Source organism: Osmerus eperlanus, chromosome 23 (genome assembly GCF_963692335.1).
Source record: "Osmerus eperlanus chromosome 23, fOsmEpe2.1, whole genome shotgun sequence".
NCBI lineage: Eukaryota > Metazoa > Chordata > Actinopteri > Osmeriformes > Osmeridae > Osmerus > Osmerus eperlanus.
This window is the reverse complement of record NC_085040.1, coordinates 9,712,655-9,733,044: the sequence shown is the minus strand read 5'-3', so window position 1 is coordinate 9,733,044 and position 20,390 is coordinate 9,712,655. Positions and strand designations below refer to the sequence as shown.

The following is a 20,390-nucleotide window of genomic DNA, read 5'->3' as shown; positions in this document are numbered from 1 at the left end:
AGTCTAACCAGAATTCACTGCTTCGAGTCAGCCGGCTGCAGCCAGCTACATGAAGTCGAACACACCTATTGTAGCGTCAGTGCCTTTGGGTACCCAGCATGCAGTGCGGCATGCCAAAAAACATAGATATTTGGAAAATGGTTTGGTTACAAGAGCCGTGCCATGGATTTCAGTTGTATTGTTCATTCAGTAAAAAGTGTGTAATGTCATTGTTTGTTAGTTGAGATTATCCTGTTGGTCACCCTGATTGTGCATGTTGTGTAGTTTAATGGGACCAGAGTCTGACCATATTTAATATATATCTATATATTATCATATATCTATATATATATAATATATAACTATATATTTTATATAGTTTGCAATGTTGAGGAGGAAACCGCCTATGCTGCCTGCAGCTATATTTATTATTGTTATTATCGCCTAGAGTAGATGTCTTGGAGGTGTGGTCATGCGTGGTGATGCTCCCTGCTTTAGATTGACAAGATCGACCCTGCTGCGTTTACTGTTCAATTTATGCTACGTGTGATGGCCTCCTCCCTCAGTCTGCCATCCTCTGCATTCCCTTGTTTTTTGTTGTTGCTGGAGGTGAGGAGGTCGTTACTTTGAGTGTACACCTGGGCCTGGTGTGTCTTAACGTATGAATAAAATACAATACAAAACACAAACATACAAGATCTAGAGTCTGTGTAGTGATCGGGTGTTGGAGCCACTGTATCGAGGTCCCACCCATACACTCACCCGACCCAATCGCAAGCACACAATAACCCATTTTCATATCGGCAAATAACAAATTGAAAACAAACTGATGAGAAAAATGAGCACTTGACCATACATCAGCGGGATAAGAACTACCTTAAATGACAGAAACCATCTTTGGGGAAAAATAATTTGATGTGCACTTTGATTTTTTTGTTTGGCTCATGTCCCATCCGCTAACATGGAGGGGGCGGGACTTATGACCTGTACTGCAGCCAGCCATTAGGGGGCGATCAAGATTTTTTGGCTTCACTTTTCAGAGCTACCGTCCAGTCTTTTACAGTCTGGCGCAAACGTGTAGCGCACTAAGCCAACCTTCAGGCTACAGTTCTTACTTTGAAATATGTTTAATGGTGGCCCCTCCTTTCACCTAGCCTGGCTCTGCCCTCCTACGTACTTCCGCTCAATTTAGATTTTTCTTCTGTACTAGGTCTGGCCATGAGGTACTTAAGTCATCTGTCTCCGGTAGATTTTCTACCGGCGAATCAGCGAACAGAGGGAGTGGCTGAGAACAATGACGTTGATGTCGTGCGCTAGTTTGTGTTGTAGTTCCGTAATGGCGGCGGAGAAAGATGCGAGCGAAGCCATTCGGTCCGTTGTGGCAACACTGCTGAATATCTATAAACTAAAGCCGGAGCAAGAACAAGTTTTGCTGAGTTTTGTTGGTGGCCATGATGTTGTGGCCCTCCTCCCCATGGGGTTCGGGAACAGTTTGATTTTCCAGCTACGGCAGCTAGCTCTGTTACAGTAGTGGTGAAGGAATTGGCTGAGGCGAATGCTAGCGATTGGTTATGGCAGATCAGAGTGGCTCTGGGCAGATCCAATAGTTTTAAACTTCAACAGAGTACCCGCCTACAAGGAAGTCAATACTTGTCAATGGAGCGAGGCCAGACTCTCTGTACAAATGAAATGTACGAGAGTCTGGTTAGGACCAGGCTACCTTTCACCCCCCTCACGTATTATCTGTCTCCCCATTTGCATTTTGTGATAGGAATTGGGAAACGAAAACATGTATAGGTGTGTCTCGCAATTTACCAAGCGTGAATTGGTAGCACAGGACTCAAACATATGCCTTTATAATTGCGAAATATGATGGAAAAACAATTGGCCACAATATACCCTGACCATTAACAGACATTAGTGGAAAATACAAGTAATTTGGGTCACAAAACTTCCGGGTCACAAAAACTACATTTCTAAATCAAATTCGGCAAGTGGCCCGTTTAAAATAAAATAAAATGAAAGAACGAATGATACATGGATTCCCCTGGGGTACTTGCTATCAGATTTGTATGTTCCGTATGGCATCTTGCTCCTTAATGACCGAAAGCTTGACGGAGCTTCTTCAAGTAGTGACCGGTAGCTAAGGTAGGACTGGTCAAAGCCGTTTTGGGGCATGGCTTTTGCAATAGGTCAATTTTTGCACAGATTAGACAATTTCTAGACAATTTAAAGGGGATACTGTTATAGATCAGTGAATTCTGTTACATGAATTACTGTTTTTACTGATGTCAACACGGCCTGCACAATGGTTTGATCTGAAATCTGAGGCAAAAAAACGTAGAAGACAGATGACTGTTACAAATATCCATGAGGACTGCTCTTGGTAGCCTAAAGCATCCCAACAGGTACTCGTCACTCTCTGCAAATAAATCGGTATGGTCACGGAAGATGCGTTCCCTCCTCAGGGCACGATCTGCAAAACGTTGCAGCAGCAATAAATACACCATTGTGTGGTGTAGTCCTAGTGTGCGGAATAGGCCTACTTTGGGCCTATAAATACCGTGATAAGTCACTTATTATTGGATGGCAAGGTTCTCCGTTAACATAATTGATGTGAATTGAAGGCAAAGCAAGGCTAGCATTCATACACAATGGCAATTCAAAGTGCTTTACAAATGAGCAGAAGTGTAAGTGTAGTGTGTATTTATTAAAACAAACATTGGTGAATGAGGCCCAATGTTCTTACAAATCTCCTCGGTCAGTTGCCGTGTCGTATTTATGCAAATGCAAAACAGAAAATACAAGACTATTTTAGAGCATTGCATAGCACAAAGGAAAAATACAAATGTTAATGTAAACATAGCAAACACCTCTTAGGCAGAACTGTACACGCAAGCGTTGTATGGTGAATTAGGCCAACAATTATGACAACTGGCTCAACCATTGTGCATGTAATGATTATGAACTAAATGTCTAGATGTTTGTAGTGGTAAGACAATTTAACAGAGAACCAATATAATACATTTTCATGAACATAACATAAGCAATTTATAACTTAGGAAACAGAAGACAAATGAAGGCTACCTAATAATTTGCATAATGTACCAGAGCATTGGCAATTTGTTTAGTATTATGATAAATTGCTTTTATGATGTGCATAAGTGACTAGACTATATGATTTGGAGGTTGAACAAGTACTTCAGAGATGACAGAGAACTTCAATTGTGATCTGAGAAATATAGGTACCAAAACCACTGAGAAGAACTGTCATCACCAGCTGCATCACGGGCACTGAACTATCTATAATTCCAGAAATCTGTATTTGTGTGTTTCACTGACATCTTAATCACCGACTGCATCACAGGCACTGTGCACTAGTATTGTCAATTTGGGATGACATGTTGTATTTTTATAAAATCATGGAAATAATATTTGGGTTTTTATCTCATTCATCGATTAATTGAAGAATGACAGATACATTGATAACTAACATAGTTGGTAATCTGAATCTAAATCCCATATCTAAATCCCGGCGTCAAAAAACTATTTTGACCCCACTCAATGCTGCTTACACATTTAATGTTTTTTATATTTTGTAGATAATTTAAGCCATGTTTAGATAAAACCACTGTTGAGGTTCTTACCATTGAGTAAGTTGGTAGGAGCCGCTGTAATAATTGGAGCAAGGGATGACATTCCCCTATGAGCTTCAGGCTTAGCCTGCAGGCAGAGAGCAGCTGCAGAATCAAACAAGCCCTCATGGATCCCCAACAGTCCCTGGAGGCTCTACCCAAGGTCGGGAGCAAAGCCTCCACAAAACTCTGTATCTCCAAGACTGCCTCGACAGTATCCACCTGTTAAAACAAACAGATTTCATTCTCCATATCACAAGCAAAACCAAGTGAGTTTAATAACACGTTCATTGTAATTTAGAAAGGATAGCTCAAGAGGGTGGACCACTTAATGGTTTCAGTAATTTACCCTAAATGTTACTTCACTTGCACACAATTAGAGTATATAGTCAATTTCAAATTGCATTCAAGAACTAGAAAGGTACAATTTATGTGGAAATTGTGAAGTGTGCTTGCGGCTGCCCCAGATGGGGTAGTTCGTTTAACTACATCACCTCCAAACCTATTGTTTAAACTAATATTAAACATCCAAATATTTGGAAAGAAAAGTTTGAATTGGTGTACTTAATTTTTACACCAGATATTTCTGTATATTTTAAATATACAAAATAGACAGAAGTATTAGGACACCTACACGTTACACATACAGGAGACATCCCATTCTAAATTAATAGGCATTAATATGGAGTTTGTCCCCACTTTGAAGCTATTACAGCTTATTTAAGTCGTTTTTTATATATCTGTACTTTACTATTTATATTTCTGTTGACTTTCACTTTGTGACATTTTGCAAAGAAAACTGATACTTTGACTCCGATACATTTCCCCTGAAGCCTTCGTTACTTGCTACAAAATCAAATCTATCTTTAGGAAAAAAAAGAATCATGAGACCAACGTCGGGGACTGTGGTGGAACACAGACTGCAAGCAACCAGGTTTGGCGAATCAGTGGTCCTAGCTTGCAAGTTGAATTATTGGTTAATCACGTTAATGCGCAATTGCAAACAAGTGCTCTCAAAGCCGTGGTTTGTTGATTCCCAGTGATGCCCAGGATGCTAGCTAGCAAACGACTACATGAGTAGAATTCCACTCTACGAAGACTGATTTCATGATGGAAGCAGAAATAGAAGCACTTTCTACTCCCGCAACAAACACCTGTGGCCATATTTGCGAGAAATGTATTCTTATTTTGGAGTGAAAGATTCTTCGTACCGGATGAAGTGCCTCTTATGCTTACCCAAAGCTACTGAAATATTGGCATTCAAAACCTCCCCATCCAACCTCAGGAAACACATTGATGTAAATTAAGATTAATCCCATGAGCCGCAACGTTAATGTTTATTTATCATAATTAGCATAAACATTAATATTTTCAAAACAACTCTTTTTCCTTGGTCATGGTGGCCACAGCACTTAAAAGAATAAACTTCATTATTCTCAAAATTCTGACCTTTTACTTTTTTATTAACAGCATTTACTTTTACTTTCAATACTTAACTAAATTTAATATCAGAAAAATACTTAAGTACAGTAAATATCACATACTTTAAGACTTTTACTCAAGTAGTATTCTAATAGGTGACTTTCACTTTTACTGAAATCATTTTCCAGTAAGGTATCTTTACTTTTACTCAAGTATGGTTTTTGGTTACTTTATACACCACTGCAGCTTACACTCCTCTGAGAAGGCTTTCTACAAGATTCTGGAGTGTGTCTGTGGGAATATGTGCCCATTCAGCCGCAAGAACATTAGGGAATTTGGGCATTGCTGTTGGGTGATTAGACCTGGCTAGCGAATGGTTAGAATCTGTCCCAAGTTTGATGGTGTTTAGGTCAGAGGTCTGTGCAGGCCAATCAAGTTTTTCTACACCAAACTCAACAATTTTGTAAGCCGCCTAGTTACATATCATACAACTCCTTGAGTTGGTGATGGCAATCATGTGGTGAATGTGGATCCAGCATAAAAGAAAGCTTACAGCAGGGTTTTTTCTGGTAAAAGATTTGGCTTAGGTGGTAACTCTGCTGTGGAGCAGAAAACACGTTTTTTGGTGCATTCTATCACATTTTTTTTTATTGTACGCCGTAGCAACGCTGTTAGGTGAATATAGGGGAAACACTGGAATGTTATGTTGGACAAATAAATGGGTAAGTTATTTACCACATGTGAAAAATCACTTACATTACTATTGGAATGAAACAGAAAGATAGAAATGTCTAGTAATACAGTTTATTAACAAAATATTTATTGTTATTGTACAAATGGATAGTCAAGTAGGCAGCTGCAAGGTTTTCTTCTGGTTTTCTTCTTTCTCCCCTTGGAGAAATGCCACGCTGGTCAGAATAGAGAAAAGAGAGTTTCAGAAAGCTGAGCACAGATGGCTAAAAACTAATCTCCAGGTTCACTTTGTTATCTATAAAGAGAGACTTCGCAGCAAGGCATTCCTTCTTCTCTGACCGTTGACTAACAAATCTCCGGTGTCAGTAACTGCTACGCTACAATCCACCTGGGCATGCAATCGATTTGCCTCTTTTACTGACAAAATTCAGAAAATTAGACAAGCAGTCGGTGCCTCCACACCAAACACAGGATATGTGTTGTCCCCATCTTTAAATAACATCCATTCAAATATCATGACACAATTTCATTCAATCAACCAAAGAAGCCTAGACGACATTATACAACATCTGAAAACATCCTCCTGCAGCTTGGATATTCTACCAACACACCTTTTCAAAAATATTTCACACTGCATGATCACTGATCTTTTACAAATTATAAACACATCCCTTCTCTCAGGTGTCTTCCCACAAGCCTAAAAACTGCAGTTATTAAAGCACTCATAAAAAAGTCTAGTTTAGACCCTGAAATAATTACAAATTATAGGCCCATATCAAACCTCCCATTTTTAAGTAAAATGATTGAAAAAGTGTTTTTTCAACAGCTGAACAACTTCTTGGCCAAAAATACCTGTTTTTATGTCTTCCAGTCTGTTTTCGTCAGCGCCACAGTATTAAAACTGCTTGTTAAGGTCTTCAACAACATCCACTTAAACACAGACAGTGGCAGAACTTCAGTTTTAGTATTACTGGATCTTAGTGCTGCATTTGACACGGTCGATCATGACATACTACTAGACAGACTGTGGCGCAGCACTGGTTTGAATCCTACTTGAAGGACCGTCAATACTTTGTGTCTGTAGCTAATTACAGATAAAAGCTGATGAGGATGACGTGGTGTTCCCCAAGGTTCAATACTGGGGCCTCTTCTGTTCAACATCTACATGCTTCCACTGGCTCAGATTATGAAAAACAAGTGTTTTATCATAATTATGCAGACGACACACAAATCTACAGTACTGTGCAAAACTCTTAGGCACAATAAAAATAAAAAAGGTTAAGGAAAAATGCTTTAGAAATAATGAAATTTAAAAATGTAACAAAAAGTTTTGCAAAATTGCACTTTTATACTGCTGCACAAATAAAAACATTATATATTTCTTTGATTAAATGTTGCATTCAAATGTGATACACTTAAACACCGCCCTAAAAAAAATGCAGCAATATTACATTTAGATTTACTATAATTCTCATTTATTTTTACTACAAATAGGTACGGTACAAAACTTTCTGCATCACTATTAGTATCCTCATCTGCCTCCTCACCGACGAGACACCAGAGATGTCGCCTACTAATTAATAAACTGCTTTGCGCAATTCCTGTGTTGTTCTTAATTACGAATTAAATAATAATAATAATAAAAGCTGCCCTCGTGTACACACCGCCCTCATCGGAACATGTAATTCAAGAAAAGCTGTAGCATTTAATATACAGAAATACAGCATTTAATATATAGAAATACAGTATAAGACATTATTTGTGTAAACATTCTTGGGTGCCCAAGACTTATGCACAGTACTGTACATAACTTTATCACCTGGGGACTATAACCCCATACAAGGGCTAGGTAAATGCATTGAAGAAATCAACACCTGGATGTGCCTGAATTTTCTTCAGTTAAATAAAGATAAAACATAAGTAATTGTTTTTGGTCCCAAGGACGAACGATTGAAAGTCAGCGCTCAGCTTCAATCACTGATGTTAAAAACCACAAACCAAGCCAGAAATCTAGGTGTAGTTATGGATTAAGACCTCAACCTGACCAGCCATATCAGGACAATTACTAAATCAGCCTACTATCACCTGAAGACTGTATCAAGGGTTAGAGGACTTATGTCTCAACAGGATTTGGAGAGACTTGTCCATGCATTTATCTTACATTTACATTTAGTCATTTAGCAGACGCTCTTATCCAGAGACTTATCCAGACTTACAGTAAGTACAGGGACATTCCCCCGAGGCAAGTAGGGTGAAGTGCCTTGCCCAAGGACACAACGTCAGTTGGCATGACCGGGAATCGAACTGGCAACCTTCGGATTACTAGCCCGATTCCCTCACCGCTCAGCCAACTGACTCCATCTTCAGTAGACTTGACTACTGCAACGTTGTGTTCACAGGTCTCTGTAAGAAGTCAATCAGAAAGCTGCAGCTGATTCAGAACGCTGCAGCTTGAGTCCTCACTAAGACCAAGAAAGTGGATCACTCCAGTTCTGAGGTCTTTGCAGTGGCTTCCTGTCCAACACAGAATTGACTTTAAAATCCTGCTGCTGGTTTATAAAGCATTGAATGGTTTAAATACATTTGTGATCTGCTGCTACCTTATGAACCATCCCGACCCCTCAAGTCATCTGGGACTGGTCTACTTTGTGTTCCAAGAGTCAGAACTAAACATGGAGAATCGTCGTTCAGTTTCTCTGCTCCACATATCTGGACAAGGTCCCTGAAAGCTGCAGGTCTGCTTAGACCCTCAGCTCCTTTAAATCCAGTTGAAGACTTTACTGTTTGCTGTTGCCTTTAATTGAACCAGATTCAAGGATATCAATCAATTTCTGCATCTCACTCCTGCATTTTTATTTCTTGAACTGCACTGCAACTTTTATACTATTTCTTTCTTTTCTGAATGTTTTTAATGTTTATTGAATGTTCTAAAGTGTTTTTAAATCTTGTTTTGCATTATGTTTTGATGCTTTTAATTGTTTTATGTGAAGCACTTTGAATTGCCTTGTTGTTCAAATGTGCTATACAAATAAACTTGCCTTGCGGCAAACTAAGTGGGTTTAAATCAATGAATGTAAAAAGAAAGGACATAGTAACAGCCCTCAAAAGTAAAGCCAAACATCTCGGTCATCCCCTAGTGGCTGACTGCAGTATTTGTCCCACCTCCTCCATGTTAGCGGAAGCATGAGGCAAACTAAAAAGTCTAAGTACACATATAATTGTTTTTTTCCCAACTATATTTGTGTCATTTTAGGTCATTATTATCACGCTGGTGTCTGTTAAAATGCAAATGTTTCTGATCAGTTTGTCTTAAATTAGTTATTTGACGATAGAAAAAGGGGTTAGTGTGTGCCTGCGATTGGGTCGGGCGAGTGTTGATCGGGACCTTGATACCGCGGCACCACCAGCCGATCACTACTGTGCAGACCAAATTACATTACCAGCGCAAGATGGCAGCACCTATATCCGGGATATTTTGGCTTCATTTTCGTACAGTGGGAGGAAGCGGAGATGTTGCGCCCTATGCGCCCTACCTAATGCAAAATAGCCTTTGGTGGACCCCGAGGTGGACCCCTGTGAAATAGCTCTGCAATAAAACGAGAGGGTTTTCTCCCTTTTATGGTATGCTCATGAATATATAGATGAGCTGCTCTCTGATTGGTTGGTTTACAATGAGTGAAGCTACGGAGCAAAGACGCAACACGGCCAACAGCACTCACTGAAACATCGAAGGTGGAGACTTGAAATAAAAACGTACAAATAAATCTATTTTGTCTACAAAACACTGTTTAACAGATTGATTAGATATCATTTGAAATGATAACGTTAGTTGTTTCCACTTCTGTTGTCGAAGCAAACTGGATCGACTTAGGTGGGTAGAACGTTACAGCTTAGCAACCTAGCAACTATCATGATTCAACTCAGCTTCAGTTAGCCATCTTGCTAACTAATAAAAAATAACCTGACAAAGATATGAACAAACATGCATCGTGAATTGTAGATTTTCATGACAACAGGTTATTTATTCGAATGAAACAGTCAGGAACATGAAATAACGTTAGCCCCATTGCCAATAAACTAAATCATCACACATTCTACCTATGCTAGATACAGGATACGTTAGCATTGCAAATAACTGTTAGCGACAAAATCATACTACAGCTTGTTGTTGTGATGAACATTAACGCCTGTCGATTCCCATACCCTATTGTGATCATTTAGTAAAATGAGGGTCAGTATGCCTTGTCGGTAGGGGCTTAAAATTTAACAAATTTTACGACGATGATTTTTTTTTTTTTACTGGTCCTTGTGTTGCTTGTGTTTTTAGATCACTGTCTGGCTACTCTGCTCCACACACAGACACCATTTGTGCACATGTTCACAAAGACCATGTGCACAAACTGAAAATTGCACATGCACAGGCACTCTCTTTTGCTCTCTTTTTGTCCTGTCACATAAGGACCTCTGCATGAATTGTGAATGTGAGGTCCTTTTTGTCAAGTTGCAAGTACCATGTTATGGCAACTGCTTAAATTTGCACTACACATGTTGTACTTTGTAACAATAGCTGTTCTATCTAAATTGTTTTTGTTGTTTTCTAATGGGGGCAAAAGAAAATCATGTATTTTTATTACCAAATTTTCCGGAGTACAAGTTGCACTTTTTTCATAGTTTGGCTGATCCTGCGACTTATAGTCAGGTGCGACTTATATATATATAAAAAAGATAATTTAACATGTTTTTAAATGTTAATTCATACTGACTGACATGAACCAACAAGTTCAACAGATTCAGTGATGTGGAATGAGATCGGGAGCTTGGTGAACTAGCGTCCCTGTAACTTGCTTGTTGGACTCGCTAGCTTGTTATGTTAATTTAGCCTATTCAGCCTCCCAGGTATGTTATGCTATTGTGTAGCTGAATAACTGTCAATGTGTAACGTTAACATACCGGACACCTATTCAGCCTGTTGTTGTATGTGCTATTGTGTAGTTGAATAACTTGCCTTTCCAGATTAAATGTCTGTTCTTGGACTTGGATTTTGTGAAATAAATTTAGAAATAAATGCGATTTATAGTCCAGTGCGATTTATATATGTTTTTTTTTCCTCTTCATGACGCATTTTTTGACTGATGCGACTCATACTCCGGAACAATGTATAGTCTGGAAAATACGGTATTTAAATGCAAATGAAAACATATCGAGATATATATCGAATGTTGTACATTTTTTGACAATATCCATATATATATTTTTATATCTATATATATATCGCTGTCGGTCACACTTTTTCCAGCCGTAGTAAATGTAAAATTGCTGTTCATGCTCCTCAAGTATTATATTCCTGGTTCCTCCATTTAAGATGACCTTAAAACTGGGTACTTAATATTAACCTTCGTCACCAGATGGTTTGTTACACATATCTGAGAAGTCGTCCTTGGAAACATATTTGGCAGGTGACCGGATGAACCATCTATCACCGTCTAATTTCAACCACATTTGTAGCTGCCAGTAGTTTCTTCACAGAACGCTGATTGGTCCAAACCACTGTGGTTTGGGCAAAAAGATTGACACATTTGAGCTTGGCAAGATGGATTTATTTATTTTGGATGGTCGAGATCTTGCTAATCAAGCTGAGTCGCAAAGTTAACTGAAAATACAACATGTGAGTAAATAGGCCTTACCTGCATATATGAAACCAGGTCATAGAGACAGCAAACCAAGCTGTGGAAGGCTTCAGTGGTTTGCGCCTGATTGCTGTGAGTACTCTCTCCTGGTTGTGTGGGCAGTAAGACCTTGAGTAGGCTGTGTCTAAGCATAGCATGCTGAGGCAGTTGTTGAGGCTCACAATACAAGTAGCGTAGGAAGGGTGCAAACATGGTCACGTATGCAGATTCATCCCTGCATGCACACAGAAAACATACATTTCTGGCAGCATAACATGGTAAACAGCAGGGTAAACATGGATTTAATTTGATCTAAGTGTAATTTACAGGGCTCAGAACTGTGAGCAAAGCATATACTTATATGCTGAACTTGGTTAAAATTCTAAAAACATACACTCAGAGCTCCAAAAATACCTTCACTCAAATGAATTCTCAGGTTGAAAAAGTTGATAGCACCAGTGCCCAACTGATAACCTTTTCATGGAACCCTGGTTGTAAATTAGCATTTTGTAACCACTATCAAACAGTTATGAAAGGAAAGGTTAATTCCCATTCTGATCACATAGACAACCTGTCCATTACCTGTCCATTGCTTCCTGGAGGATTTCATTCATCTCCATCAGCAGGGCAGTCCAGCAGTCCGGACAGTTCTCCAGCACAGTGATGTACGGGTGTGGGTTGCTTCTGCAAAACACACATTCATTTCCACTTAATATCAGTAAGTACATTATAACATTTCCAGTATTGTAAGAAGATCTTAGTACCAGGCCACAAAAGAGTTTAATCAAGTTTAGCCTATCTCTGAGTTTCTTTGACCCCCTTTCTCTAACTCTTGCTTGTTTCACCTCCCCACATTAATCTTATGTTAATCATCTCTATCTTCAGGATCCTGGCACCTGGTTTTGCAATGACCTCAATACAGACCAATCAGGCACACCAGACAGACACACTATTACCTGCTTTCAGAAGAAGACAAAGAAAATGTAAGCAAAAAGGAGACAGAGAAAATCCTTTCTCAGTTGCAGTTCAACTGCATGTTCAACAGGTCAGAGGTTTAGACTGATGAGTTGATCATTTTTCCTCAAAATAAAACCGCCTGTTTTTGTAAAGATGCATTCTATTGCACACAAAGTGTGTTATCATAATCATGCAGACGACACACAAATCGACATAACTTGATCACCTGGGGACTATAATCCCATACAAGGGCTAGGCAAATGCATTGAAGAAATCAACACCTGGATGTGCCTGAATTTTCTTCAATTAAATAAAGATAAAACAGAAGTAATTGTTTTTGGTCCCAAGGACGAACGATCGAAAGTCAGCCTCAATCGCTGATGTTAAAAACCACAAACCAAGCCAGAAATCTAGGTGTAGTTATGGATTCAGACTTCATTCTGAGCAGCCATATCTGTCAGGGTGTGAGGAGGGGTAGGACCCAAATGCACGAGAGATACGAGGCATGGTAGAACAAAGGGTTTAATTCTCAAAACGGGGAACAGATAGGGTACTCACAGGGACAGGTAGTAGTAATGACAAGACAAAGACTGGACACAAAACAGAAACCTAAATACCCAGAACCAAACGACACACAGGTGGACACAATGACGCTAACGAGAACGAGACAGGTGAAGACAATGACAGGGAAACACTAGGACAGGGCAAAACCAAAAACAACAGGGGGGCACGGCTGTGGCCGTGACAGGACCCCCCTCTCAAGGGACGTCACCCGACGTCCCACAAGGCAGGGCAGGGGGTTGGAGCAGGTCCGGGGGACAACCCGGAGGCAGGGCAGAGGGTCGGGGCAGGTCCGGGGGGAGGCCCGGAGGCAGGGCAGAGGGTCGGGGCAGGTCCGGGGGGCGGCCCGGAGGCAGGGCAGAGGGTCGGGGCAGGTCCGGGGGTCGGCCCGGAGGCAGGGCAGAGGGCCGGCGCAGGTCCTGGGGGGCGGCCCGGACGCCGGAGCAGGTCCGGGGAACCACCCGGGGGCAGGACGGGCACAGGGGACAGGCACAGGGGACAGGAGGCGCCTGGGAGCGCGGACGAGGGGGAGCCTGGGAGCACGGGCACGGGGGCGCCTGGGAGCGCGGGCAACGTGGCAGGCGGCAGCCAGAAGTCCTCGGGCGGAGGAGGCGGCGGCCAGAAGTCCTCGGGCGGAGGAGGCGGCGGCCAGGAGTCCTCGGGCGGAGGAGGATGTGGCCAGAAGTCTTCAGGCGGAGGAGGTGGCCAGACGTCCTCTGACGGAGGAGGCGGTGGCCGGGGCACAGGGCAGGACCGAGGCTGGGGCACAGGGCAGGTCCGAGGCTGGAGTCGGGGTTCAGGCTGGGGCTGGAGCCGGGGTAGGAACCCGGACTTTGGGTGGGCCCTCCGCTGCAGGCTTCGGGGTCCACCAAAGGCAAGTCGGGTCCCTAGGAAAGGGTTCAGGGAACTCTCTGCTGGGTCCATTTGTGGTGTTGTCATTCTGTCACGCTGAGAGGTGGGGTAGGACCCACATGCAAGGGAGTACGCAGCCATTCTTGAAAACAAAGGTTTTAATCTCGAAAAGCCAGGGAAACAGATAGGGTACTCACGGAACAGGGGTAGTAAGGACAAGACAAAGACTGGACACAAAACAGAAACCTAAATACACAGAACCAAACGACACACAGGTGGACACAATGACGCTAACGAGAACGAGACACAGGTGAAGACAATGACAGGGAAACACTAGGGCAGGGCAAAACCAAAAACAAGGGGGGCACGGCTGTGGCCGTGACAATATCAAGACAATTACAAGACAAGACAAAATCAGCCTACTATCCCCTGAAGAATGTATCAAGGGTTAGAGTTATGTCTCAACAGGATTTGGAGAAACTTGTCCATGCATTTATCTTCAGTAGACTCGACTACTGTAACGGTGTGTTCACAGGTCTCTGTAAAAAGTCAATCAGAAAGCTGCAGCTCGAGTCCTCACTAAGACCAAGAAAGTGGATCACATCACTCCAGTTCTGAGGTCTTTGCAGTGGCTTCCTGTTAAACAAAGAATTGACTTAAAAATTCTGCTGCTGGTTTATAAAGCAGTGAATGGTTTAAATACATTTGTGATCTGCTGCTACCTTATGAACCATCCAGACCCCTCAATTAATCTGGGACTGGTCTACTTTGTGTTCCAAGAGTCAGAACTAAACATGGAGAAGCAGCATTCAGTTTTTCTGCTCCACATATCTGGAACAAGGTCCCTGAAAGCTGCAGGTCTGCTGAGACCCTCAGCTCCTTTAAATCTAGATTGAAGACTACTGTTTGCTGTTGCCTTTAATTGAACCAGATTCAAGGATATCAATCTGCATCTCACTCCTGCATTTTTATTTCTCAAACTCCACTGCAACTTTTATTTTATTTATTTATTTTTTGAATGTTCTTAATATTTTATTGAATGTTCTTAATTGTTTTTAAATCTCGTTTTCTTTTGCATTATGTTTTGATGCTTTTAATGATTTTATGTGAAGCACTTTGAATTGCCTTGTTGTTCAAATGTGCTGTACAAATAAACTTGCCTTGCCTATTGATTTCCTTGGATTTCTATTCAAGTCAACATGAATACAAATGTGGCATGTGCTCATAAAAAAATAAACACTTTCAGGGATTTTTCCTAATATAAAAGTCTTGAAGAAGACACAAAAATAAAAATGTAAAGGATCATTGAATACTCAGTATTGTCAGCAAGGTAGGCTTGTTAAGGCAGTATCTCCCTAAAAGCTCCGCTAGCCCAGAGATGAATATCATAGGAATATCAAAGGACACTCTTAGGTTAAAGGAATTAACAACAAACAACCTTCTGTAATCTATGCCAGGAGAAGGTGATCACCAAATGTCCTTCTGCTAGCCCATAGGATATCAAAAGATCTGCCGCAGACAAACGCAATACACAATACTCTGCCTCTTAGTCTCAGAATTATTCAAAAACTGACATTGTATGGATTTACAAACATCCCTCAAGAACCACACTGCCTTTGGACACTATAAGGAAGACAGGAATGTCAGTGTGATAATGTGTGCTTTTCTTTTCATACGGTCTTGATTGAAATTTTATGATTTAATTAAACTACCCTTCACCTAGAGATGAGTCAGTCAACTTTGGTATCCAACTTATTGTAATTTACTAACAAAGCCATTTATCCATATTGTGTAGATACTTTATGATGCATTTACAAGGTATGAACATTCATGATTCTAGAATTACTCCTGTTCACACCTAGCTGTGAAACTTTAGGAAAAATCAGCTTGGATCATGTCCAACCTGGGTAACTGACCAATGAACTGTCTCACCTACTTAGACACTTTTTATAACTGCCAACGCTTCTCTTAACTAAGTAGTGACTACAACGCTGCCTGACCGATTCTACAAAGAAGCACTCAAATCACACCTGGATTTTTTTTGTTCTGCATCAGGGAGGCCAAAAAGGATGGAGTTGCAATAATCTAAACGGGAGGTGATGAGACTGTGTAAAAGAATGGCGGCAGTGTGGGGGGTAAGGGAGGGGTGGAGACGGTTGATATTTCTCAGGTGAAAGTAGGCAGACCGGGTGGTGTTATTGATGTGGGGCTGAAAGGATAGTGTGCTGTCAAGGATGACACCCAGACTCTTAACCTTGGGGGATGGTGAAACGGAGGAGTTGTCAATAATGAGAACATTTTTCCGGATAAACTGGATTTGGTGCCAATGAGGAGAACCTCGGTTTTATTACTGTTTAATTTGAGGAAGTTTTGGGTGAACCAGATTCTTATTTCAGTGATGCAATCAGTAAGGGAGGTGGGCGGAAGAGTGGACGAGGGTTTGGTAGAAAGGTAGATCTGGCTGTCATCAGCATAACAGTGAAAGTGAATGTTGAATTTGCGAAAGATATTGCCAAGGGGAAGGAGGTAAATGATGAAGAGTAGGGGCCCCAGGACAGAGCCCTGGGTCACACCTGAAGTGACAGAGGAGGGAGTGGATTTAAAACTCGAGTTAGATGAAATGAGTGCGGTCAGAAAGGTAAGATGTGAACCAGTTTAACGGAGTGTGGGTGATGCCGATCGAAGATAGCCTGTTGAGGGGGGTGGGGGGGTGACATATGGTGTCAAAGGCTGCACTGATATTGAGAAGTGCTGTTTCAGTGCTATGGAGTGGGCAGAAACCGGACTGGAACTGTTCATAAAGGTTATTGTGGGATAGGTGAGAATGGAGTTGAGAAGCAACTGTTTTTTTCCAGGATTTTGGAGATTAAAGGTAGATTGGATATAGTACAGACGTTATTGAAGTTGGAGGGGTCGGCACCAGGTTTTTTCAGAATTGGGGTAATGGCAGAATTTTTTAAGGATTTAGGGAGAGTTCCAGTGGTGAGAGAGGATGGGGAGAGTGGATGATAGCATAAATGAGGGGGGCCAGGGAGGGAAGGCAGGCTTTAACAAATTGTGTGGGGAGGGGGTCAAGTTGGCAAGTGGATGGCTTTGATTTCAGGATGAGTTCAGTGATGTCTGAAAGAGCGGGGAGCTGGAAGGAGGAGAATGAGTCTGTAGATGGGTGGTAGTTTGTTGAGAAGTTGAGCTGAGGGATTGAGCCAAGGTACTGGTGGATGTTATTGATTTTTTTCATTGAAAAAGGACATGATGGAGTTGCAGAAGGAGGTTGTATACAGGTGAGGGGGAAGAACGTCCTGGGGTTGGGTGATATTGTTGAGTATGGAAAACAGTGTCTTGGAGTTTCATTTATTGGCAGTGATTATACTTGAGTAGTAGTGGGTTTTGGTGCTAGCAATCTCAGGTGTCGGTTTGGTCTCGGAATTGATGTTGCCTGCGTGGTTCAGGTACAGTGAAAATTTTTATTTATGAGACCAGGCCACCTTCTTCCATTGCTCCATTGTCCAGTTCTGATGCTCTATGCTATGTGCCCATTGTAGGTGCTTTCGGCAGTAGACAGGGGTCAGCAAACAAACTGAGATAGAAAGGTGTCAAAACACAGTGCATCAGAACCAGCATTAACTTTTTCAGCAATTTGAGCTATAGTAGCTTGTCTGTAGGATCAGACCACACAGGCCAGCCTTTAATGCAAATATTGCAATTCATCAACGCAAGCATCCACATAACCAATATTGCAAAGATGGAGGAGAGACTCGTTTTGTTGGTGTCTAGCCACCCAGCTTTAAATGACAACTTCAGACATTTACAGAGACAAAAATGCAGCATGAAAGAGTGTAGCCATGGAAATAAAGATGCCAGGTTAGGGTAAGGCCTACAGAATCTTGAGCGTAATGAGCTATTTAACTATTTATTAAAGCTAGCTCACTACAAATATCCCATAAACATATTTTTGAAAACTACATATTAGCTCTCCTTCGGTGGTAGATCAACTTCCGTTTCTGATCCATTACGGCAAGGCACCGCAAAGGTTAGAAAATGTCAATTAATGTGACACCTGTGCGGTAGATGGACTTCTGCTGGAACGTATTAAATAAATGAAATGTTGGGCTCTATTCAGGTCTTTTCCTGCAATACTGTATTTGTCATTGTTTTTTTTTCACTGTACTCACACTGTACTGTGAGTGTCCTAGAAATACGGTTAAGATTACAGTAATAGCTGCTTTGCAGTTGCCATACCAGTGTTTTACCCCTTCAGATGCAGACATAAAAATACAAAAAATGAATATACTGTGATATATACCATTACTGTCCATGCTTCAAATCATACTATAACTAGTGCACAGTGCCTCTGATGCAGACAGTGATTAAAATGCCAGTGAAACACACAATTACAGATTACTTGAACTATAGATCATGCACATAAAATTGGTGCCACGCACACACACACACAGATTCCTGGAATTATAGATTGCAGTGCCAGTGATGCAGCTGGTGATGACAGTTCTTGTCAGTGGCTTTGGTACATATATTTCTCAGGTCACAATGGAAGTTCTCTGTCATCTCTGAAGTACTTGTCAACCTCCACATCATCTCTTCTAGTCACTTATGCACGTCATAAAAGCAATTTCTCATTATCTCTCTAATAATGAAAGAAATCTGTGTGTGTGTTTGCAAATTAGAATGGGTTTAGTTTCCCACGCTCAACTAATGAACTTTACAAACTTACAAAGTTCACATTGTGCATGCATCCTCTTTATAATCCAACGGAGTGCAGTGCCGGGACGGACGTTGTTTGGATAAGCATTTCACCATTAAATAATGAAAACAAATTATTGCCGCAGCTTGGCTTGCTCTCTTTGCGTCACAGCCCAAAGCGGCTGGCTAGGTAAAAGAAAGACAATATAAAGTGGATATCCTTTGAGTATCAGGGAATTTTTTTACATAAATGTGTTTTCTGATGTAAAAACTGCTTAAGTAGCCAACCGCACTAATGCGATTAACAAAGGCATTCGCAATTAAATGAAACTAAGTAAGGAAAATTGGGAAATATGCTTTTATAACCGATATTCAGCTGCTTTCAAATGTACAAGCGCTGTATGAGCGTCTGCTAAATGACTAAATGTAAATGTATGGTGAATTAAGCCTACAATTATGACAACTGGCTCAAACATTGTGCATGTAATTACTTTAGTTCACTTTTATGAATTAATATGTAGATGTTGGTGCTGGTAAGACAATTTAACAGAAAACCAATATAGTAAATTTTGATCAACATAACATAAGCAATTTGTAACGTAGGAAACAAATGAAATGAAGGATAATCATTTGCATGAACGTAGGCTACCAAAACATTGTCAATTTGACTAGAATAGATGTGGAGGTTAAACAAGTACTTCAGAGATGAGAAAATTTACTTTGTGATCTGAGAAATATAGCTACCAAAACCACTAAGAAGAACTGTCATAACCAGCTGCATCACGGCAAACTGCACTATCTATCTATAATTCCAGAAATCTGTGTGTATCTGTTTTATCATGGGCAATATGCACTAGTTTTAAACAAATTGCCAATTCTCTGGTACATTCATGCAAATGATTATGTAGCCAAAGGGATGTTTGCTATGTTTATATTCCCTTATACCCCTTAAAGTAGCTGATTAACTGTTATGCTATCAGTCAGCACTGAAAAATAATTGTAGCTTATAACCTTCCAGCTATATCTACTGAAATAACCCATCCACTTTAAAGGCCATATGGCAGGTTAAACACTACTGTTGATTAATGGGTACATGAAGCACTCAAGATATGTATATCATTTAAAATATCTCCAAATGGTGTCTCCAAATGGTGTTAAAGACCAGTTTTAGTAGTTTTTGGTGTTAGGATTAGCATATTAGCGCAATTCGGCGATGACGTCACATTGGGGAGTCGTGGAGGAGAGTAGCCTCAGCCTAGTACAAGAACTATGGCGACTGACTAGGATGAAGAAGAGGTGGCAAAAAACACTAATGTGTATTATGGCCCGCAGCCATATAATTTGGAACCAAGTACACATGAGAGGGCAAATGAGGAATTGCCGAGATTAAATGGATGGTCCGAGGAGATTGAGTGGAGAGTTGGTGAAGTGTCCTGGTGAGTTGCTATCATTTAGAAACGCAGCAACGAGCTCTGGAGCTATAGTCTACGAACAGCAGTGCACATATACTTTTTTTTTTTTTTACTGTCAGTGAATAGTACCGAGTGAAAGTTTTCTTTATACCTAGTGACAGTGATCATTCAGGGCCTGACATTAACTTTTTAAGGGCACTTCCTTTGGACAAGTAGCCTACATTTACGTTTCACTTTTCCATGCACAAAAGTAACGTCCGGGTAAAGATTGTGCCTTTGACCAACAAAGATGATCTGTAATATTATACAAATTATAACAATTGAGGTGTTATACATTTTTTTATTTGTTACATTAAACATTTACACAATTTCTGCAGAATGAAACACTTTCTGTTATGTACTGTATTGCAGCTTCTTCCCAATATCTCTACAGACCGTGCAGCTAATTTAATGCTCAACACTTGAACGGGTGCTTATTACTTGAAAGAGGAATTATTTGATGAAGTAGGCAAATG

The 20,390-nt window shown here is 40.8% G+C and overlaps 1 protein-coding gene across 2 annotated transcripts in view; it reads right to left on the bottom strand.

The window, feature by feature from the left end:
• The window catches only part of focad (focadhesin), a 149,479-nt gene that overhangs the window by 84,015 nt on the left and 45,074 nt on the right, over positions 1-20,390 (bottom strand). For both annotated transcript variants that reach the window (XM_062449575.1, XM_062449576.1), the window contains 3 exons: positions 11,978-12,079; positions 11,414-11,630; positions 3,627-3,836 (listed from right to left, as the gene is read on the bottom strand). In XM_062449575.1, the coding sequence (XP_062305559.1) occupies positions 3,627-3,836; positions 11,414-11,630; positions 11,978-12,079 (529 nt within the window). The remainder of the gene's footprint in view (positions 1-3,626; positions 3,837-11,413; positions 11,631-11,977; positions 12,080-20,390) is intronic.